Source organism: Magnolia sinica, chromosome 19 (genome assembly GCF_029962835.1).
Source record: "Magnolia sinica isolate HGM2019 chromosome 19, MsV1, whole genome shotgun sequence".
NCBI classification, from domain to species: Eukaryota; Viridiplantae; Streptophyta; class Magnoliopsida; order Magnoliales; family Magnoliaceae; genus Magnolia; species Magnolia sinica.
Window position 1 is genome coordinate 38,016,600 of NC_080591.1, and position 24,421 is coordinate 38,041,020.

The following is a 24,421-nucleotide window of genomic DNA, read 5'->3' on the forward strand; positions in this document are numbered from 1 at the left end:
TGTGTAAGCAACCACAAGCTTGATGAGTAGAAGCTACGGGCCTAGAGGGCATTACAGCAAAAGCAGAAGAAGAAACAGTGCCGCAAAAATATACACGCAATTTGGTCAGTCCAATTGCTAGTGAAGGACGTAAAAGAGCTCCACGGATGTGAATGATGCTTGTGCAGAAGTACCTGAACCGAGTTTGATTGCTCGTCAACAGGAGCAAGAGCTAAGGCGTCCGATGCACTGGAACCAGAATCCAATCCTGATATCAGAGTTTGCTCAGCTGGGACAGTTGCACCAGGAGGACCTTCAATAGCCAATGGACCCAAAAGATCACCAAGGAGGTCTGCTGGAGGTGCTGGGGCAGGTTGAGGATCTACTTTGCTCAATGTCCCATTTGTCTCTGTCAAAGCTCGGTCTGCTAAACTAAGATCCTGCAGATTATACATAATTTTACTATTATAATGTGATGACAAAAATATCGGCAACTCTAGATTTGATAATGAGTTTGGAAGAATCAGTTCTCACCGTATTAGCGCTTATGCTCGGCATCTTGACAAGGCTAAGTTGACCAACAGATACAGAACCATTAGCCGGCCGCTGGTCAGTTACAACAAGAGCATTTGATGTCTGTTGCTGCGTCCGTAATTTGATGGCACTTTGCTCTGCAGTATCAATTTCAGTATCTTCGGCTCTTTTCAGCAATGCAGACTGGTATTGGTAATTATAGTTAGCATTCAATGGTCTTTTACATGCAGACAGGCAGAGACGCATACATGCATGCATATATAGTCAGAACTACTGTTGTCAAAATCCTACAATTTACAAATTGAGTTGAAATCTTAAGCAAAACGATTTGAATCCCACCTTGAATCCCTTTTTAGATGAATCCTACAATTCTTGATTTGAATCTGATTTACAAATCAGATCCCAATTTATGATTCAAATTATACTTGTTCTCTTCTATTTTAAGATTTATTTGGCTTTCATTTTATGCTTTAAAATGGTGGAGGCTTTAAAAATCGCTTAGAAGAGGTTAATTACATTTTTGGTTCTTTATAAGAGATTACATGATAGATATTCTCTTCGATGTTAAATCATTTTGCATTTTCTTATGGTTTCATACTTCTAACATAGACGAAACACCAAATTGATGTAGTACTCAATAATGGTAACGGTGACCATAACGGCCAGCATTATGGTCATTACGATACAGGCCGTAACAGCCTTTACGGCCCTGTAATGGTCAAATATTTTTTTTAAAAGGAAAAATGTATCAGTCGTGTAATGGTCCGTAAGGACCCGCTTTGGCCCATTACGGGCCCTTTTTTTTCCCTTTCAAATTGGGTGTTACAGTCCAATATCATGTACTGGTCACCACCATTACCATTACATAACATCCATTAAGGTTGTAACATAACCGTTTTTTAATACCATGTGCATGACTTATCTGGAATATTTTTTTTAATAGATGGTTGCGATCATGTTGACCTATATGTGTTGTGGTAATGATGGATAGAGATAAAAATATCTTTTCTCACCGATCTACAAAATCAAATGCCTCTTTTCCAATGTGATTCTACACTTAAGAAATGCAAAAATAACATAAATTATTAAAGGATTCATGTATTGTTTTTAAGGTAAATTTCTTGAATGACAAATAATAAAGGAAAGATGACATCCTATAACACTATCATGATATGGTGGTATTACTTGGTGCATATTGATGTGAAATGGATGATTGATGAGTTTCTTCTTTTTTTTCCTGATTTATTTACATTTTGCAGATTTTTTTTCCAATTTTTTAAAGAAAATCATTAAAAAATCTTATGATTTACAATACAATTTGATATGATTAAACTCTTATTTCGATTCACAATACAATAACAAATTTGACAAAATTGGTTAGGACTCAATTGTCCGAAAATGATCCAGCCAAACTATCAGTCAAGGTAGCTCTGGGAATGTTAATTAATAAGCACTTCTTCTGTCTCCCATACCTTTCTCCCTTTTCTTTATTAAAAATAAATTCATCTATTATTACTATAATAAAGTAAGCCCTTGCATGGTCTGACAACACCTTTAAAGTAGCATATACATACCTGCCGCTCTGGAAACTTGGGCATTTCAGCCAATATGTCCATCAACGCTGCACCTTTCCTACTTAATGCAAAATACTCAACAGCCCGTTGTTGTATTTCAACATCAATGTAACTCTCATACCTGAAGACATGCATGATTGAGTTAAAATTCAAACCATGATATCATGAGTAAAGCATATGACAAAACAGCATTCAGACTAAAGAAAAATTGTCAGGCTGGGCTAGGATAAAAGTAAAGATCAGTCTCACTTGTTGAATATTGCCCAAATTTGATGCTGTAATTCTGGATCAGGGGGCTGCGTGTGCATTAAGATCTTAGCATATGTCGAAAGAAGAATCGAAACAGTAGCAGTCCTGAAAGAAATGCCACTTTTAGAATATTGAAAAAGAAATGGAACCAATATTGCTTTGCAATGGTCAGAGATGGAAAGATTGAATCATCTTACGATACAGTAGGAAGCTTCTCATGTATAATGGTAAAGATCTCCTTAGGACTACACCCAGGTCTTCTCGCCAAAAGGTGGCTGTACTCTCCAAGAAGATAAGCACTAACCTGTACCATATATTCCAATTTGACTGTTAAATAGACTTCACTATGTTCACTCAAAAGATCAAGAACTATCTGATGTTCCAATGTACTTTTAAATAAAATTACTAGGAATATGCTGCTGGCACATCACATATAGAATCTTAGAAGGCCAACAACCAACAAATTACTCATTAAATATTTGTCACCAGTAAAAATAAAAATAAAAATGATACGTTAACATAACAAGTCTTCCAATGTAGACTTTGCACAGATTTTAATAGCATGATTTGATTGTGAGATGGTTCCTGTGAGATTTTAATAGGATGACTTGGCATTTCTTCCTAATAAGATGATTTGATTGTGAGATAATTCCAGTTGCAGGTATCAGGTGTTGAGTCGTCCATACGCCTTTGGTTGCATATTGAGATTGAGGACATCTACTGAGTTCAAATCTGGTCATTCTGTGTGTGATTGATGCATACTGCTTTTGAACTACCAGATTTTAATACTGTTAGAAGTCCATTGGCAGTGAGATGGTTTTTTCCCTCTCCCTCTCTTCTCAAGAGTGAGATCGATGGCTCGAGGCAGAAGGCTGGATTCGAGAATCTGACAGCATCATCCTCAACGGACCACCATGGTGCGGGCCTGTAGTTGCAAAAAAAAAAAGAAAAAAGAAAAGACTTGGGGGAATGGCATGTGGGTTTCTGCATTAAATCTGGAAACACTTTTCTGTCCTCCTGCTGTTTCTTCCGATTTGAGAGGGAGAAATACTCTCCATTTCAATGGAGGTCACGGAGGAATCTTACGTCAAGCTCTGGCCCCCTCCAAGGCTTCTATCTAGGAAGGAGGGAAGAAGGGTGGACAACGGTCTCCAGAAGAAAGTGCAAGGAAGAACCTCATCCTGTGAGGAAACCTATGGTCTCTAGATATGTGGTTTTCCCTATGGTTTTTGTCTCAAAATCCCTCCAGAGTGGGATGAATACATGCTCAATCAGATTTTCCAGAAAAAAGCGAAGAGACAAGACAAAGGAAATTGTCTTGCCGAAGAAGAAAGGGACGATGTCTCATCAAGGCTTTGCCTATATCCGCATGGGTTTCCTCTGAAAAAGTATCAGTGGTCATATCCTCCCTACACAATGCGCGATTCAACGGTCAACACATCTCCATCCAAATGGCCCGAGTCAGACCTCGGCCTCCGGCGGGGAACTCTTCTCCTTCATCCCTGACCTCTCAACCGACTCAAAGCATTAGGGACCTCTACTCAGTAAAAGGAAGTTCATCCTTCAAAGATGTCATTTCGGGGGTGGAGAGGCCTCCCTCACCGACTTCTTCCCCCCTCCGAACTCACGTCATCACCTTTGACTTGGGTCCGAGCATCTTCGTCGACCAAGCAATGATAGCATAGGCCCTATCCTTCTCTCACTCATAGTCTAATAATTCATTGCACGAGAATTACCTCCTTCTACGAGGTCCAACAATGGCTTCTCAACATATGTAACATCCAGGCTGGGTTTATGGCCTCAAGACCCTATCGGAGACGGACCTCCTCAATCTACAATCAAGATCTAGCCTAGATTTCATTTTATCAGTCGGAGTCCAACACCAGGAGGACCTCGTGACCTCCATAAGCAAATTGAAGAATTTCTCCCCCTTCGGATCAATTGTTGTTCAATTTCTCTTCTCAGGTATTCCGATCGAGCTTTGGAACTTCTAATTTCACTCCACCCTAGGCTATTTTGTTGGAGAAGTTCTGGAGTTTGATCTGGCTACTCAATCTAGTTGGGAACTTAGATGGGCTCGCATTAAAATAAAAAAGAAGAATCAGGTCACAACCCCTTCCTCAATGATCATCAAATCAGGGTATGTTACGTTAAAAATCTCAATATCTCCTAAGCAAATGATCAAGGTTCACGCCAGAAACAATGGCAGTTTTCACTTCCGACTCCCATCATGGACGAAGATGGAGAAATGGTCCCATTCTCCGCTGGAGCACCGAACATTTCTCAGCAACGTGTCAACTAATCCTCACCCACGTGTTCAAGCTAGACGCACAAACGGGCGCCAATCTTGATAATAGACACTCCTTCCCACATTCAACACGTGCCTCCATCTCAACATGTGACCCTTCTCTCCTCATTTGGGAAATCTACACCACAGAAATCCCCCACACGAGAGAATCGTGGCAGCATCAATCCTCCTCTCGCACATGATCCAAGTGGGTACACGTGCAGATCCTTTTGTGATGATCCCTATATAGGCAAGGTATTCCGTATCGGTATCGGTTGACGTAACGGTGCCCACCGATACTGATACCGATACGGAGGCGTAACAACAATATGGGGGCGCAACAACCCGTAACGGTGTAATTTTTTTTTTCCTAAAAAAATATGAATTAAATCCGGAATATTCTAAGCATTCCAAATATGTATTTATTTATAATTGGAACATGTTTATGGTAGTGTAACAGTCCACTCTTTGGTGAGAAGTTGTATCGGATTGTCTGATGAATTTATGAACCAAACAACCTGGAATTAATTGCAAACCTTTTATATTTAGTTTTCTAACTATATAATATCTATATAAATTTATTATAATGAATGTAATACCAAAACATCTTATATTTTCAAGTTTTCCTTTTATTTATAGTACTAACGCATTGCATACTTCGTGACTCACATGCATTTTATTTCAATATATAGAGTTTAGGGACTTTTGTATCCTATTATGTAATTCATATACCTAACAATTTGATATCATTTTTCCCCATAAATCTTTAAAAAAATTAAATTTAAATTGAGGTAAATAGTGTTGTCGATTCGGGGCTAGTTCGGGGACCATTTGATGCCCTAAACTAACCTCAAATTAATGCAATCTATTGGCACTTATCCCACTAATGGATTGGTGAACATTTATTCGACAGTGAAAAATGAAAAATATCAAATGGTCTTATTTCAAAAAACAATTGGAAAAAAAAAGGTAAATCCAGATCTCAGGTGGGCCACTAGTGGGCCAAGCGGGCCACCTCGATGTATTTATATATCAATGCCATCAATCTGTTTTGCCAACTCATTTTAAGGCATGGTCTAAAAATTCAGGTAGATCTAAATCTTCGATGGACCACTAGTGAGTATTCCTTTAAAAGTGGGGCCCACCTCAATACATTTGTTGTATATCCATTTGGGCCATCCTTTTTGTCAACTTATTTTAGGGCCTGATCAAAAAAATGAGGCTGATCCAAATCTTAGGTGAACCACAAAATAAGGATTTAATTCCCAACATTAAAAATTTCTTAAGACATTTTTTTTTAAAAAAAATCAAGCTACTATTTGTGTTATCCCTTCATCAAGGTCAAAGTTTATGTGACCTTATCAACAGGTTCGATGGAAAATAAACATTATAGTGGACGGCATAGATATACCACACATAAATTAAGGCGGGCCCATGTAACAAAACAGTGCAAGTGCACTGTTCAACGTGCACCGCAAAACACGTTAAAAAACAAATTTAAAGTGTGGCTATTTCGTTTTCGATACCAAAATGAAAAAGAAGAGAGAGAGAGAAGAAGAAGAATGGCCGTAGCCGCAGCCGCAGCAGTCTGAGAAGAAGAAGAAGAGGAAGAAGAAGAAGAAGGAGAAGGAGAAGGAGAAGAAAAAGGAATGTTTTTTTTTTTTTTTTTAAATATATTTTCTTTAGGCCCGTAACAGCCGTTACGGTCACAGAATCGGGGGGTGCCCATTTCGACCCCGTATTGCGTAACGGTGTTGATCGTTACCATTACGTATCGGTCGTATCATAGCGGATACGGGACACCCTGTATATAGGTGGCAATCCAGGAGAGCCTAACAGAAGGCTCGAAAAATTGCCCTCGCCGACTCTTTAAAAGAGGGATTTGGCTTGCTCAACAAGTTGACATCCCTCCCATCTCTCTTCCTCAGTTTGTGACGAATGTCTTGATGACATCATGTTCAAACACGAACCAATCAGGCTCAGTTGACTCCGAGGCTAACAGCTTCGAATCTGAAAAGGGGAGCGACGTGAACTCTCCTCAACCATCCATGCCTTCATCCATCACCTAATTAGCCATCATAGTGCCACTCAACCTATTACAATAGACCCCACCAATTCACGTGTCCGTCTCTTCTTTGAGCCTAATTCAATCGAATGGCTTTCTTTCTTCGCCAAGCAAAGCACTCATAGTGCCACACCTCGACCGTCCACACCTTCATCCATCACCTCATTAGTCATCATAGTGCCATGTAATCCTATTAAAATAGACCCCATCGATCCACATGTCCATCTCTTCTTTCGGCCCAATTCGATCAAATGGCCTTCTTTCTTTGCCAAGCAAAGCGCTCCCATTTTCAACAACCTTTCATCTCAAAACAACTATTGTTGCCCTCTTTCAATTCCTTCTTCTTGCAAGCTTCCAACAACTTTCCTTAATCCTCCGAGAGAATGGGCTTTGGTCCCGGTTCCAAACCCAACCCCCTCTAACTCCATTGTTATGGATATTCCTCCTATTCAATTTGTTGCATGACCTCTGATAACCCCACAGGAGCCTCAACTTATTAATCCCCCTTACATGGAATCCTAATTCCATCCTGGATAAATGTAAAGATCCCATTAAGGTTAAAGAGGGACTGATGGACTTTCGAACCCCATTGGGGTTATCACTCGAAGAAAAAGAGGAAGACTACATCACTCTCATGCACTTTATTGAAGAATGGGAAGTCAAAGCCTCTGAGGAGGCTAGGAAAAGTTCAAGATCTCCTAGAGGTATCAGAGAACTCATCATCCTTAAATCCTCCATCAACTAAAAGAAAGGGTCATCTGCTTGGGTGGCCAATCCCAGGCGAAAAGGTAGGAAAGTTGCTCAATTAAGATAATTTCCTGGAATGTGCGAGGTCTGGGCAACTCCTCTAAATGAGCCCGGATAAAAGATTTATTATGTAAATTCAAAGCTAAGACCATCACATTTCAAGAAACAAAGCTCACCAAGGTAAGCAAGTCCATCCTTAACTCAATTTGGAGCACTTATCATAAAGAGTGTTTCTTTTTAAAGGCTTCTGGAACTTCAGGGGGGATTCTAATTGCTTGGGACGCACGTTCCTGGTCATTAGAAGACTCCTTCAAAGGTTCTTTCTCAACTTTTGTTGTTCTCAGAAACCCTTCCTCTGGGTTCAAATGGATCTTCTCTTCTGTTTATGATCCCTCTTCCACCTCCTATCAACCGAACTAAACTCCATCAAATCCAGATGGGATCTTACGTGGTGTGTAGGAGGAGACTTTAATGTTACTCACTTCTCCTTTGAAAAAATGAATGCCTCTTGCATCTCTAGAAGTATGAGGCTTTTCTCATAATGGGTAGGGGAGAACAACCTCATAGACCTCCCGCTTCACAATATTCGGTTTACCTAGTCAAATGGTTGATCTAACCCTACACAATCCCGGCTAGACAGATTCCTCCTTACCCCGAAGTGGATTCAATCCTTTCTGTTAGTTACCCAGGGTGGTCTTCCCCTTCCTATCTTTGACCATTGCCCTATTCTTCTTAAATTGATGGAGGAAAGCTAGATTCCTAAACCCTTCAAATTCGAATCATCCTGGTTCCAATCCGAAGGATTCTCTGAGCTTGTCTCCTCTTGGATGGACTTCTTTTCAGATTACAGGTAGCCTGAGTTTCATCCTGAGCCAATAACTAAAAATGCTTAAATTCAATCTTATCAAGTGGAGAAAAAAACTCAGGTGGATCTCGATGTTGCTACTTTTAATTCTTTGTGCCATCCAATCATTGGACATCCAAGATGAGACTTCCCCCTTATCAGAAGAGGACAAAACCTTGAGGGAGATCCATAAAGCGGATTTCAAAAGAATCTCCCTACAACAAGAATCCAAATGGTGTCAACGCTTGAGAGCTACATGGTTGAAAGCAGGAGACTGAAATATAGCTTTCTTTCACGCTATCGCTAGTGCCAGAGCTCGTTCAAACAAGATAAGTTCCATAACAATTAATGGTTCTACCTTGGAAGACAAAAGCCAGGTATCTAACCATATAGTCTCTTACCATTCATCTCTGCTTTCGTTTGACTCTTAGTCGAGACCTTCCCTAGACAATCTAGAGTTTCCCCAGCTGTCAGCTAAGGACTCTTTTGATCTTGAAAAACCATTCTCTGAAGACGAAATTAAACACGCAGTTTTCTATTTGGCTAGTGAAAAATCTCCAAGGCCAGATGGCTACCTGATGGCCTTTTTTTCCAAAAGTTTTGGCTCTTAGTTAAAAATGAAATTGTTGCTTTTGTAGCAGACTTCTACTACTATGGAAAAATCTCGCAAGCCATGGGATCTTCTTTCATTGCTCACAACCTTGTAATAGAAGGGGCTTCAGATCTTAAAGATTTTTATCCTATCAACCTCTTGGGGGCCCTTTACAAAATTTTGGCTACCAAATTACACCCTACTCTTTCCTCCATTATTTATGAACCCCAAGGGGTTTTTTTGTCTAATAAGCATATATTGGACTGCGCTTTCCTGGCCCATGAATGTGTTGATTCTGGCCATAGGTCTAGGGAATGGGGTATCGTCTGCAAATTAGATCTAGCAAAGGCCTTCAATCATATCAACTGGACCTACCTTGATTACCTGATGTTGAGATTTGGTTTTGAGAGGAAATGGAGAGGGTGGATTGCTAATTGTTTATCTTCGACCATGTTTTCTGCCCTTGTCAATGGTTCCCCTAAAGGCTTCTTTTCAAGCTTCTAGGGACCTTAGACAAGGGAACCCACTCTTCCCTTTCCTTTTTGTTATAGCTAGTGACGGTCTGAGCCGTACGATATCCAAACGAACCTCCGTTGGTTACTTTAGAGGCTTCAGTTGGGCCTCCCCCTTTCCCCCTATATCCCACATTCAGTTTGCAGATGACACATTGCTATTCTGTGAAGCCTCTGAATCTACGGTTCTTGCTTTAAGATTGGTCATTAGATGTTCTTTGGGCTCAAGGTGTAAACCATTTTAAAAGTGAAATTTTGGGCATAAAAATATTTAATGATACTCTTGATATCCTTGCAGATATCTTTGGTTGCAAGTAGGGATCATTCCCCTCTAAATACCTTGGCTTGCCCCTTTGCATTGGAAAACCTCCAACTTGTCTCTAGGATGCTGTTCTCAAAAGAATGGAGAGGAAGCTTGCTCCTTGGAAAAGTAGATACCTTTCGCTAGCAGGGCGTCTAACCCTTATTAAATTCTCTCTTTCTAACCTTTCCTCATATTTCTTGTCCCTCTTCTGCTGCCCTAAAGACATTAACCTTAAAATTGAGAAAATCGGGAGAGATTTATGGAATGGTAGTTCTCCGCACCCCAAATTTCATCTTCTTAGCTAGTCGGATGTCTATAAACCTTACACAGGAGGGGTTGGTATCAGAGTTATCATCGACGTTAACCCTACTGTTTTGGGGAAATGGCTTTGGCATTTTGGTATTGAGATAGGTAGAATGTGGAGGGAAGTTGTTGCTGCTAAGTATGGGATTGAGAATGCGGGTTGGTTCATTAGACCGGCCTCTCTTTACAGAGCTTCTATCATTTGGAAAGTTGTTGCAGGTGCTAGAAACCAATTCCTCCAAGGTATCAATTTCTCCATGGGTAATGGGATGAACATAAGATTTTGTCTTGATACCTGGATTTTGGATAGATCTCTAGCTGAAGCTTATCCAAATTTGGTCAATATCTCTATCTCATTGGATGATTGTTTCTCCATCGGGCGTTGGAACTTGGTCCCCCCCTTGCCACATAAACCTTACTGATTTAGAAGCTAAAGACTTAATGATGCAGGACAATTAACCACTTACTCTAAAAGTTCGAACTGATAGAGCATGGAGAATCAATCCTTTTATCTCATAGCCCAAGCCCCGTATCGCATGGGTTAGGACCTCGGCCGAACCCCCCTCACGGGACCCACTTCATATGGGTTCCGCCTCACACGGGTGGGGCCTGCCTCACACGAGCCACCTGCTTCACACAAATCACCCACCCTAAGTGTGCCCCTGCATCCCACAGGCCACCCCACTCAAGCCCGGTGTAAAAATGCACATGCATTACTTATCTTCTCCTCCTCTTTTTGTAAGGGATTCATCCCTCTTTGGATCAAGTAGACTACCTCCACTAGACTCAAGAGTACCCCTCCAAGATTTTCACAACAAAGTCCTTCTATAACTTAATCTCACACTCTCTAACTAGCAAGTGCAGCCTTTCCCAGCCTTCTTCTAGAAATATAAGGCTCCTCTGAAAGTTACGGCTTTCACTTGGTCATTAGCTAGAGGAAGGACACTAACCATAAATAATCTTTAGAAGCGAGGAATGATTCTCCCTTACGTAAAAAACTACGAGCGTAGGGAATTGATTTTTATAGTTCTATTAGAGACTATAACAAATCAACTAACAACTAAAATGAATGCATATACTAAAAAATGTGAAAAACATAAATTTTATTGATGTCATTTTAAGAGAGAATGTAAGTAATAGAGTGTGAGAGCTAGTAAGAGAGTTGAGAGATAAGGGTATTAGAGAGAGAGAGAGAGAGAGAGAGAGAGAGAGAGAGAGTAATAGATATGTGAAAATAGGGGGATGGGTGTGCCTATTTATAGGAAAATTTTCAGAACGGAAGGTTATGCCATCACATACTATGTACACGATGGCATAAGTTTCAACGGCACAATAACGGCATATGCCAACATGGCATATGTCGTCCACTAGTCCAAAATGGCGTGCGCAATGGCATAAGCACTTATGCGATCGCATATGACAACAATGGAAATTTGAAATTCCATCATAATCTTAAGATGATGAGATGTTCTCTGCGTGGTTGTTGGGTGTTTTGAAACAGGCAGGCAATTGTCGAGGTTAATGAGTAGGATCGGAAGTTTGGAAGTGGTCAAGGAATGGAAGTCTATCCTCTAAATCATTCTTCTTTCAAGTTTGCGCTCAAGTGAATGAGGCCTCCCCTTGTGCTAAAGTTGCAGCAACCCCACTCCTTTGGGAGTAGAAACCTTCACCTAGATGGTTGTTGGCTTGTTGCAAACAAAGTTTTAATCTTGGATATATAAAGAAAAGGGATGTAGCTCCCTAGCAATTCTTTAGATACTAAGGAATTGCAATGGATGGTGAGAGTGGATACTTAAAGTCAAAGTTCAATGTAAATCTGAATTCTTTATATACCAAGGCATTGCAATGGATGGTGAGAGGGGATACTTAAAGTCAAAAGTTTACTGTAAATCTCGTCCGGAATTGAATAGGAAGATTAGGATACAAATTACTGCAACCTAGACGTGGGTCCCACCAAATTCCAAGGATTAGGCCCTACGATCTTTTCTATGAGAGTGCCTACAAGCTACCTAGATAGTTCGTGGATCCCTGATAGTGGTCTGAACAATCTGTCAGCCCCACAATAGTGGTCATTCAATTAGTGGTGTACATGACAGGTCCACAGGGATTGCTCATTGAGTCCTTTAGTAAGTTTATTATTTAATTGGTTATTAGAGTTAGCCTGTGACTTTTTGGGCAAGTTTCTCTTCAGTGTTTTTCATCACTTACTCTGTGGGCAGCGTTTTGGGTACTGAACAATGTCCGATTGTCACATAATTGGCCCCATTTGAAAGCCTATTTAAGTTTTCAAATACGCCCAAGAAACCCTTGGCTTTAACCCTTTTCCTTTTAAAGAGACAGAGACCAATATCCAAGTAGATCTTCTCCCAATTATCCTTGCGAGCGCCCTCTCAATCTTCTCGTTGATCGCCCTCTCAATTGCCACTCCCTTTGAGAAGCCCTCTCGATCGCACCCTAAAGGCTAAAACATGGATTATGCCACCTAATGGATGGTGGAAGATCAATCTATATGGGAGCTCCGTGTAATACTAAAGCCTCAAGGACTTTGGAGGTTTTAAAGAAAGAGCATGTTACCATCAAGTATTCTTTTTAAAGATGGGTGAGGACCAGAAACTCAAATAGTGAGAATTTCTAGGGCATTAAAGCTAGCGTGGAATTTTTCCCTATTTGAGTGGTTGGGTGTTTAGTGATTGGAGACTCTCGTGATGCCATTACTAGGGCTTCCTGACTTGCTTTCATCCTTCGGACATATTGAGTGACCTATAAATACACCCCAGAATGGTTCTAAATATCAGTGTTGGGGGGTGTATTGGCCTAGCCTAAAAATGATACGATATGGGCATGCATCAGTATAAGCCCGTATCGGCCTTTATTGGTCGAATTTTTTTAAAGCTAAAAATTTAAGGGAAATATAAGGAAAAAAGGAAAACAATGAGAATTCAAGAATCTATCAACTTTTGTATTTTGGACATGTATATATGGTGTATCCATCTTTTCTTTGATAAGAATGGCGTCTATCATCTTGCCAATTAAAAGTCAACCAAATGGGCCATAATTGAACAGAAAGCAACCATGATTTGGTGAATTAGGGCCTGTTACAATGAAATACAACAAAAAGGCGATGGTTTTACCTTTTTATGATTTATTCCTATAATGGTCTATTCTACTTCGATTCGATGAATCCCACCCAATTCTTTCGTTATGATCCCCAAAATAGGGGTAGATCTAGTCTAAATGATTTTCTAAGATTCCTCCGTAGTTTAAGTGAAGAAGGCAAAAACTTCGGAGAAATTAGAAAGGTAAAAAAAAAAATTCAAATTTGGACCTTTATGGTTGTATCGGCCATGTATCAATCAATATGGGCTAATATGGCCTATTTTTTAACTAGGGCCAATACAGCCTCGTATCACATATTGTTTTGAGCTGATAAGAATACACCTTTTTTTTTTAACAACGATGATATATTAAAAAAAAAAAAAAAAAAAAAAAGGCCAAAGCCAAAGCATACAAATATAAAAATATACAACTACACCCAGCAAAACGCTCCCAAAGGACAAGAAGAGAAGATTGAAAAATCTATGTTTCCACCAAATCCTCTATATTAAGAATCACCCTATTGACTACTTGCACCCAATGTTGTCGAATCGCATATGCGATCATGTGCAATCGTATATGCCTATGCACATATGCGATTGTGCGATCGCATATGCGACCGCATATTTTATTTTTTATTATTTTTTTGAAAATTTAATATATATATATATATATATATAGGGAAAAGGTACTATACACTCGACCGTATTATACCTTCTATAAGGTCGAGTGCTGGCGGCACGTTATTCGTCGGATGGTGAAAATTTTAAATAAATCGGGAAATTTTATAAGCCGCAAGGAATTTATGTGCGAGACTTTCGTTGTTAGAAGATCATGTTCTAGGATTCTGTGTAGGGCTCACTATGATGTTTGTGATAAATCCAACCCGTCCATCCGTTTTTCAAAATCATTATAGGACATGCAACCAAAAGTGAGGAGGATCCAAAAATTAAATGGGCCACATGAGAGGAAACAGTGGGGATTTAGTGACCACCATTGAAACATTCATATGACTATAAAAGTTTTGTATTGGTTTATGTTCGTGGTGTTTTCACTTCATATAAGTGAAAATGACCTTATAAACGATTTGGATGGAATATAAAAACCAAGGTGGAGCCTAGGAAGGTTTCAACGGTAAGCATTCCTTTCCCCACTGTTTCATCTCGCATGGCCCACTTGAATTTTGGATCCTCCTCATTTTTCGTATAATGTCCTAAAATGATATTTAAAAACAAATGGACGGATTGGATTTCACACAAAGATCACAGTGGGCCCCACACAAAATTCTTCCGCTAACCTTCATGGGAAAGGCTTTAGCAGAAAATCCGCGTCCCTGGGTTTTGAGTTTGGGAAACGGACTGGCTACTCCCCCACCACCGGTAAATGGCAGGTGGTTAGTGCCATGTTCGCCCCCACCATGATGTATGTGGTTCATCTATGCCACCCATCCATTTTTCCATCTAATTTAAGGGGTTGATCCCAAAATTGAAGCATATTCAAAGATCAAGTCCATCATGCCTGGGAAAGAGTGGGGATAATGATTTCCACCGTTGAAACCTTGTTAGGCCCCATAGTGATGTCTATTTGTCATCCAACCTGTTGATAAGATCATACATACATGGATGAACGGAAAACAAAAATATAAGCTTGATCCAAAATTTATGTGGCCCCCAAGAAATTTTCAACAATAGAAGTTCAATTCAACTGCTTCATGTGGTGTGGTCCATTTGAACATTGTATATACTTCATTTTTGGGATTAAGCCATAAAATTATCTGGGAAAATGGATGGACGGAGAAAATAAAATACATAAATCATGCTGGACCTCACACAGTTTACTCAGTAAGCTGAGCAATCCCCTTCCGTCTAGGAGGGAAGCGGATTGGCTGGTGTACTACACCAACTATATAGCTGGTGTAGATACGTGTTACACGAAGACAAGTGCCGACGCTCCTCGAGCTCCGAGTTGCACGAACGGTTCAAAGGAGATCAAAGTTACATGGCCCCACAATGATTTATTTATTATATCCAGACCCTTCATCCATTTTTTGAGATCAATTTAGACCATTAAACAAAAAATCAATCATATCCAAAGCTCAAATGGACCCCACCATAGACAAAAGTGTGGAGAGTGATGCTCACAGTTAAAATAATCCTAAAGCCCACTGTACTGTTTATTTGACATCCAATCTGTTGATTAGGTCATACGGACCCATATGAAGGAAAAAAAAAAAAACAAAGATCAACTTGATCCAAAACTTTTATGGCCCCCAAAAAAAATTTAATGGTCGACGCCCATTCAACACTGTTTCCTGTAATGTGGTCCATTTGAGATTGGGATATACCCCATTTTTGGTCTCATTACCATAAAATGATCTAGAAAAACATATAAACAGCATAGATGAAACACATACAGCATGGTGGCACCCACATAACACCGACCACCCGCCATTGGCTGGTTGCGGGGGAGTAGCCAGTCTGTTTCCTAGACCCAAGGATGCAGATTTCCTACTAAAGCCTTTCCCATGAAGATTCAGGAAAGGATTCTGTGGGGGGCCCACTGTGACCTTTGTGTGAAATCCAACACGTCCATTCATTTTTAGATATCATTTTAGGACATAATATCAAAAATGAGAAGGATCCAAAATTCAAGTGGGCCATATGAGATGAAACACTGCAGAAAGGAATGCTTACCGTTGAAACCTTCCTAGGCTCCACCTTGGTGTTTATATTCCATCCAAACCGTTTATAAGGTCATTTTCACTGATATGAAATGAAAACACCACGAACATAAAAACTTTCAGAGTCATATGAATGTTTCAACGGTAGTCACTAAATCCCCATTGTTTCCTCTCATGTGTCCCATTTAATATTTGGATCCTCTTCATTTTTGGTGGTATGTCCTAAAATGATTTTGAAAAACGGATGGACGGGTTGGATTTTATCACAAACATCATAGTGAGCCCTACACAGAATCCTAGCACATGATCTTCCAAGAACGAAAGGCTCGCACATAAATTCCTTGCGGCTTATAAAATTTTCCAGTTTATTTAAACTTGACGAATAACATGCCGCTAGTACTCGACCTTATAGAAGGTATAATATGGTCGAGCGTATAGTACCTTTTCCCACATATATATATATATATATATATATATATATATATATATATAACAAACTAAGGAGAACTTTTCTAAGTCAGTAACTAATTTTACATATTTAAAATACATTTGAGAAAGATAAAATCAATTAAACAATGAATTAAACATCAAGTCATCCACATTTAACAATATACTTAACAAGAAGTAACAACAAAATCAACAAGCTATTTATTTATTATTGTAGAAAATCAACAAGCTATTTATTTCAGTGTTTTAAATAGCGGTAGCGTGATGCATAGCGCTCAGCCCTCTATAGCATGTAGCGTAAGCTACACGATATTTCTATTTTTTTATTTAAAAATAGGACAAATATAATAAATAGTGAATAAAAAAGGGGAAAAAATATAAAATTAACTAAAAGATGATTCATTTTATCAATTATAAGCATGTTCAAAAAAGTTATTAGTAATCATTATCAAAAGCCAATCCACATATATAAACCAAATCAAATAAGTATCACATCAACAACTTCCTAAGCAAACCACTTTAATTAATAATGTCTAATTGAAACCACAAGTCACAATTATGAAAAGAAATAAAAATCCCATAGGTTAAAAGTATCAAGTACAATACAAGTGTCACATTCCTCCACATTAGAAACAACGAAAACATGAAAAAAAAATTTAAAAAAAAACTAAAATAGTAAAAAAAATATATTGTAGCTTACGCTACGAACGCTACGTAGCTGTAGCGTACGCTACGAACCTTGTAGCATGCGCTACGAGGGATTTACGCTATTTGGGACGCTACTTAGCGCTACGGCCACGCTACGCTACGTAGCGTACGCTACCGCTATGCTACGGGCGCTATTTGAAACACTAATTTATTTATTATTGTAGAAAATCAACAAGCTATCTTCCTTGAAACTTGAAAGTGCTTAAATCTTGATCTTCCAACTTCCAAGAGAGAGAATGTAGGAGAGGGAGAGAGAGAGAGAGAGATTAAGATCCTTTAGAAGTAGGAAATACGAGAGAGAGAGAGAGAGAGAGAGAGAGAGAGAGAGAGACTAAGATCACTTGTAATTAAGAAATGTAAGAGAAAAATAGAGTAACAGAGTTTTGGAGTGAGAATATTGCAAATGGAGGAGATTTGGAAGCCTTTTCATAGGCAAAATGTTGTTTTTTTGCATAAAAATAAAAATAAATTCTATGTGCCATGGCCAATATGCGATCGCATATGTTGTATGCGATCGCATACATCGCATATGCAATTGCATATTTTCACATATGCCACATATGTGCCATGATCACATATGCCATGATCCTCGCATATGGATATGTATGCGATATGCGGACGCACATGACAACACTGCTTGCACCTGTCCACTCATTTTGTTCTTGAAGCAACGCTAGTTTCTTTCCCACCATAAAGCCCATAGACTAGCTAAAAAACTTAATCGCCACAACCTTTTCCCTTCTTTCCCTATCCCCCTCCGTGCCAAGCAATGAGAAACTCCTTTATCATCTTCGGGAACACCCATAGTACCCCAAAAAATTGGAGAAAAAAATCCCAAACCTCCCTGGAAAATATGCAATGAATGAACAAGTGATCTGCAGATTCTACATCTTTGAAGCACATTAAGCAAACATTGGGGAGATATATGTTCCGCTTACAAAGATTGTCTATCATTAGCACTATAATGCCACCTTCAATGGAGCACTGTAATGCCAGAGGAAAGCCATTGTCGCTATCTCAGAATTTTCCTCACTTGCACTCAAGAACACTCCTATATTGGCCGATACGATATGTATATTACAATCCATGCACCCTAGGGAGATAATGTATCTTTGTGTTTCTTGGAAGGCTAATAGTATAGCTAACTCCCAACCAAAGGAAGAAATTTATAGAACATCTATATGCATTAGTAACTCTTATCCATTATTTGATTGATCTTTGTATTTTGTCTCCTTTTTATGAATAAAATTTTCTTCATTGAAAATTTAAAAAGAAAGGAGAGGGAGAGGGAGAGGGAGAGAGAGAGAGAGAATATAGGAGCATAATATCATCATTTTCATATATTTAGTAGCCTGCTATGCCATTATTTGAATGAATAGTAATAGAGGGAAAAAAAAAAAAAAACAAAATCTGTATTGAAGATCTATCCAATGATTTTCCTCTTTCCCAAAATTCTCCTCATTTCTGCATAAACTAATAACCAAAACCTTCCTAATATATAAATTGAGGCTCAAGCCTACATTGTTAGTTGAAAGTTAGATTATAGTTGCACAAAGCATGAAATGAATGATGCAAGACATGAAAACTAATTATGATATGCAAGGTTTCAGGCTTTAGATCATACTAATTTAGAAACAATCACAAAATTTCCACATCCCACAAAAAGAATCAAGCATTCAACAAGGGGAATCTGCAAGGGTCCAAGCCTACACATGTTAGGGCTGGATCAATTAAAAATTATAGACCAAACAATGCTCAAAAGAGAGTAGATTCATCCACACATGCAAAGGATTACTTCCCAATCCAAGGGATTCACATGTTTCAAATCGGGAATGCTTAGGGTTTGCAAAAGTGGAATAGAATGTGGGATTTAGGATTATCTAGGGTTAAGGTTAGGGAAATCAGGTGAGAGAGGAGTGAAAGCAAGTAGAGAGAAGACCTGTAACCAATCCGCACGTGTGGACAGCATGCAGGGCCTGACGCACGTGCGCTGATGGCTATCCGCAAGTATTTGGGGCCCACGAACCCCAAAAATGCCACGTTGGGTCTGGTCAGCCAGGGCTAGGCCACACGCCCACCAAATTTCAGCCCGATCCGACGTCCAGTCCGTGCGTGATGCTCCGCCGAAGTTTCAGCCCTCCTGCAAAGGAAGGTTGACAGCAAAATAACGGTGGATTTGAAGGTTGGATGACTATAGATAAAGGTGAATATGGATGGTAGGAGATGGGGACAGTTTGGGATGGGTGTGGCTTCGCACCGCGGGAGTAGCCCTTCGAAGAAGGGAGGGTTTCACATCCAATTAGGTTTTCACACTCAGATAAAAGCAGGAAGACGCAGAATTTTTATTCCAATCATCAACAAGCAAAAACCCTACAAGGGGTGCCTATTTATAAGAAAACCCTATACCCAAAAAAGCCGCGCCATGTGCGCATCCTATGACTTAGAGACGAAGTAATCACAAATAACAACTAATCAAAGCAATCTAGACTATCCATGACGTTCCTAACAACAATAACAACCAAAACTCAAAGTACTAGATCATCTCGAATAGTAAACCAAGATCATGAGGTCCCATAGTGGGATTCACATGATGATTAGGTCCACTCCAAGGAACCAAAACACAGTCCTCTAGCTATGGGTCCCCCTTGGACGTCGTCGTCGATCCAGATCAATGGTGCGTGTGCCCGTGATGTCCCCATCAATGAAGCAGCAACAATTTGGGTGCAGGATGAAGTATAAATAGGTAGGATCTGGGAGAAAGAGCGTGAGTTCAAAGCACAGTTCATAGCGGTAGCATCACCTAAGTAAGAAAGATCTACAACCAAGAGTAGGATCAATAGAATTATTGGCTTTACAAAGCTACTAAATACAATCCTGGTAAATCAAGAATTTTCGACCGACATATCCTTTTACGATACAAGCCATCAGTTTATCCCTATAAAATACCAAATCTACCCAATATGTAGCATAAATTCCAACAGATCGATGGTGCGTGTGCGCGTGATGTCCCCATCAATGAAGCAGCAACAATTTGGGTGCAGGATGAAGTATAAATAGGTAGGATGTGGGAGAAAGAGCGAGAGTTCAAAGCACAGTTCATAGCGGTAGCATCACCTAAGTAAGAAAGATCTGTAACCAAGAGTAGGATCAATAGAATTATTGGCTTTACAAAGCTACTAAATATAATCCTGGTAACTCAAGAATTTTCGACCAACATATCCTTTTACGATACAAGCCATCAGTTTATCCCTGTAAAATACCAAATCTACCCAATGCGTAGCATAAATTCCAACAGAACAAACAAGGGATAAACATGTAAGCACAAGAAGCACACCTTGACCATTGTTTCATGCAAGGCAGGCTTGTCAAGATATTCTCTTGCCTTGATTGCTGCATATGGCTGACAGGATATAACGTGTCAGGCAGTTAAGGAAATCTTCAGATAGAAATGGGAGAGATCACACTGGAACATGGAAGTACAAAATGAAAACAGCAACAATAATGCAGAGACCTGTAAATCTTCATTGTTCGTAACAAACTGGACCACACGATACCATATATCATCACTAACAAAATCGCCTGCCTTGTCAATCAACTGAAGAATAACATCAACATACCTGTAATGAAATAAGAGTATGGGGTTTAGTCATCTAGACTAGAAGCAGACTAACATGAAGATAATTGAGATTCTGGCGCATCATTATTGCAGAAAAACTTAAAACAATATATTATAGAGCTGTGATCCAAACAAATTTCTCCCTACCTTTGCTAAGTTGAGAACTTCTAAGCAAGGCCAAGTGGGCCTACCTATGATCAACAAAGACAGGTGGATAGAAGGAATCCACAGTAGATTGCACATGGCCCAAAAATAACAACGATTGGAAAATGACATCCATATAATTAAGGGCATGCAAAATGGATGGTAAGAGCACAATGGTAATATGCCTGATGCAGTACAACTTCCCATCACCATAGGTTCAAGGGTAAGGGTGGCCATCACAAGTTGCGCAACTGAAGATTTGGAACCCACTGCCCATTTAGTGTTTGTTGACAAAAAGAGGCAGGTTGTTGCTGCACTTCCGAGCTTTTTATGATCTTAAAAATAGCAGACTGCATGAAGGCATGGAGCACCTTTATGCAACAATAGTGCTAGCCATACAATGGATCGGGTTTTCCAACACTTTTTCTTTTGCTTAACTGCTTAGCAATCAGAATCATTGGATCTGTGACTATCATGTTCCAACTGAATTCAGCAAACTCTCATAAGCAGCCGTCTACTGGGTCCACAATCACACTATAGTAATTGATGACCAGAATAGTTGGACTGATCAGCCTACTGGCCCCAGTACGTTGTATTTTGGCATTAATAGAGATGTCGGCTGATCTGTGGGCCTCATGTGTGATATTGAATTAAACAGCCAAACCACCATAGCATGCTACAATATGTTAGGTCTTGTCTTAGTTTACTAGTCAAAGGCAATTGTTAATCAAGTACTTGTTTTTGTAGCTAGAAATGTACTTTTTCCTTTTCTGGAAGGCAACTAAATTTATCAAAAACAAAAGAAAAGAACAGCAAGAGCAAGGCAGACTGATGATGAATCATCTCACCCAAGAACATACGAAATCAGCTTTCCCCATCACTCCAGAATTGAGCACAAACATGTTGTTGGAAATTCGAGAACCCCCTCCACCAAACTGCACGCACCCCCCTTTTGGAAAGAAACATGTAGCTTTTGGCTTAAGGGAGATGATTTGTTTATGTCCAAGAGACCCATACCAATTATGCGCATATAGTCCTAAAACCACACCCACAGTCAGATAAATAAAGGTTTACTTTTGTTAGTGAGATTGGAATGCCTTTTATAAGTGAGACGCTTCAAGATCCTAGTGGTGAGACTTCACTAAGGATAAGTAAATCTGTTTCGTCCATCAAACTGCTTGTCAAGAAGGGGACACTAATAATGTCCTCAGCAACATTTCTAGCCTGTTGTCACTGTTTAGGACAAGCTTCTTGACCTAGTTCAATTTTTGTTCTAGATAGGATCCCATCTATTGTTGTAATTCTTAAGGCCTGTTTGGTCCGCGGGATTAAATGGTATCGAATTGCATTAGATGGAATTAACACCATTATTGCACAATGATTGCATGTCAGGAAAAACCATGGTATTTTGACCATCCAATCTCCCACGTTTGGGATCAAATTCTTCCTTTGGAAAAACATTGTATTAAGCAGAACCCATGTTTGGTGGACCACAGAATTGTAACAAACCAGATTCACAACTGATGTCGGTCACTTTGTACTCATATACAACTTGAATGTCACATGTAAAGGGCGCATATGGATGGATAGCATGGATAAAACACATGCATCAATGTGGGGCCCACAGAAGTAGTGGATTTCAAAATCCACCAGAAATCCTACATGGAACCAAATGCAATTCCATTCCACCTAATCTCAATCCTTCCCGTCATCTCTAAATGCAATTCCATCCCACCTAATCCCAATCCTTCACATCATCTACAAAAGCCGAATGGAATTTGCATGGGACCAAATGCAATTCCATCCCACCTAATCCTAATTCTTCCCGTCATCTCCAAATGCTGGATGGAATTTGCATGGGACCAAATGCGGTTCCGTCCCACCTAAGCCCACGTACCAAATAGGCCAGGGATTTGAATAATGTCCTTAGCGGATAGAGAGAAGAGAGCAACTTTATATTTGCAATATGCAAACTGATTAAAAGAAGAGGAAATTAAGTGGTGCCAAAGATCAAGAGTGGTTTGGCTAAAAGAAGGGGACAAAAACATGCACTTTTTTCATAGCATTGCGAGTGCTCAGGCTTGTGGTAACAGGATTTGCAATTTGGTAGTGGACAACGTGAGGACTGCATACAAAGGGCATATATGCGATTCTATTGTTAATTTTTACAAGAAGAAGTTATCTGGTGATAAATGGAATAAGCATGATAATTTAGATTTTAATAGATTGTTGAATAAGGATGCTTCCTTTCTTGAATCGTCAGTTGTTGAGGATGAAGTGAAAGTGGTCCTCGACTCGATGTATGGAGATACGGCCCATGGCCCGGATGGCTTCCAGATGCGCTTCTTTCAGAATTTTTGGCCTCTGATCAAAAGAGATATGATGGATTTTAGTTTAGAGTTCTTCGAGCGTGGTCATCTCTCTAATGAGCTTGGGGCATCTTTTATAGTTCTTATTCCTAAAATTGAAGGTGCAAAGCAGCTAAAAGACTTTAGGCCCATAAGTCTTATTGGGGGTCCTTACAAGATTCTCGCAAAAGTTCTTCCTATAAGGTTCTAAAATGTGCTTTCCGTAGCTATTGCTGAGAATCAAGGAGCTTTTATTGTGGGAAGAGAAATCTTGGACAACGCCTTTATCACTTATGAATATATTGACTCTAGAAATAGGGAGCGGAAGAGCATCTGAGTTAGACATAGAAAAAGCCTATGATCATGTGGATTGGGAGTTTTTGGATTACATGATGAATAGATTGGGTTGTCGTTCAAAATGGAGGGGTTGAATGAGGGCTTGTGTTCAATCTTCATCCTTCTCTATTTTGGTTAATGGGTCCCCTCAAAGGCTTCTTCATGGCATCAAGGGGTCTTAGATGAGGGGAACCTTTCTCCCCTTTTCTCTTCATTGTTATAGGGGAGGCGCTAAGTAAGAAGATTCACAAAGGGGAGGAGAATGGTTTGATTAGTGGGTTCTCGATTGCAACCAGGGGATTTCCTATAGGCCATATCCACTATGTCGATGACACTATTGTTTTGTGATGCGGATGTGCCATCTGTTGATAGCCCTAGAAAATTACAATTTTCTTTGAAGCAGTCTCGCGCCTAAAGACCAATGTGGCAAAAAGTGAAATGTTGGGAGTTCACGTGAATGACGAGGATTTATCGCATCTCGGGAGGATCTCTGGACGTAGGGAGTGTTTCCTTCGACGTATCTAGGTTTGCTCTTGTGCATTGGGAAGCCTACAATTCACCTTTGGTATATGGATATTGAAAGAATTGAAAGAAAGCTATTGAGTTTGAAGGGTCGTTGCTTGTCCTTGAGAGGGACGGCTTTCTCTAATATTAAGGTGTATTTTATGTCCATTTTCAAATGGCCTAAGTTGGTGTTAGTCAGGCTAGTAAAGCTGAGATGAGATTTTTTTTTTTTCTAGAAGGGGGCCTCAAATGGAAGTAATATTCATTGTCTTCGATGGGAGGATGTTTGTAAGCCGATTGATGCAGGGGGTGCCGAGTTAAAAAGTTTGGACTCCATGAATTTAGCGCTTCTTGAGAAGTCGCTTTGGAAATTGAGCTCTGAGCCAGGAAGATTATGGAGGGAGATTATCGCAAGTACTTGTAGGAGGGAGGTTGGTTGGTGAATATATCTTCTCTATATCGCGCCTTTGGTCTTTAGAAGGTGATTTCTTCGACAAAGCACTTGTTTTCGAAGAGGGGTGGCTTATTGTCTAGCGAATGGGCATCATATTCAGT

General features: G+C 39.7%; 1 protein-coding gene across 1 annotated transcript in view; it reads right to left on the bottom strand.

The window, feature by feature from the left end:
* The window catches only part of LOC131234440 (AP-2 complex subunit alpha-1-like), a 111,629-nt gene that overhangs the window by 10,781 nt on the left and 76,427 nt on the right, over positions 1-24,421 (bottom strand). Inside the window, exons 13-19 of the mRNA XM_058231313.1 lie at positions 20,430-20,535; positions 20,253-20,318; positions 2,534-2,640; positions 2,337-2,441; positions 2,088-2,208; positions 514-696; positions 174-419 (exon numbers count right to left, since the gene is read on the bottom strand). Coding sequence (XP_058087296.1) covers positions 174-419; positions 514-696; positions 2,088-2,208; positions 2,337-2,441; positions 2,534-2,640; positions 20,253-20,318; positions 20,430-20,535 — 934 coding nt within the window. The remainder of the gene's footprint in view (positions 1-173; positions 420-513; positions 697-2,087; positions 2,209-2,336; positions 2,442-2,533; positions 2,641-20,252; positions 20,319-20,429; positions 20,536-24,421) is intronic.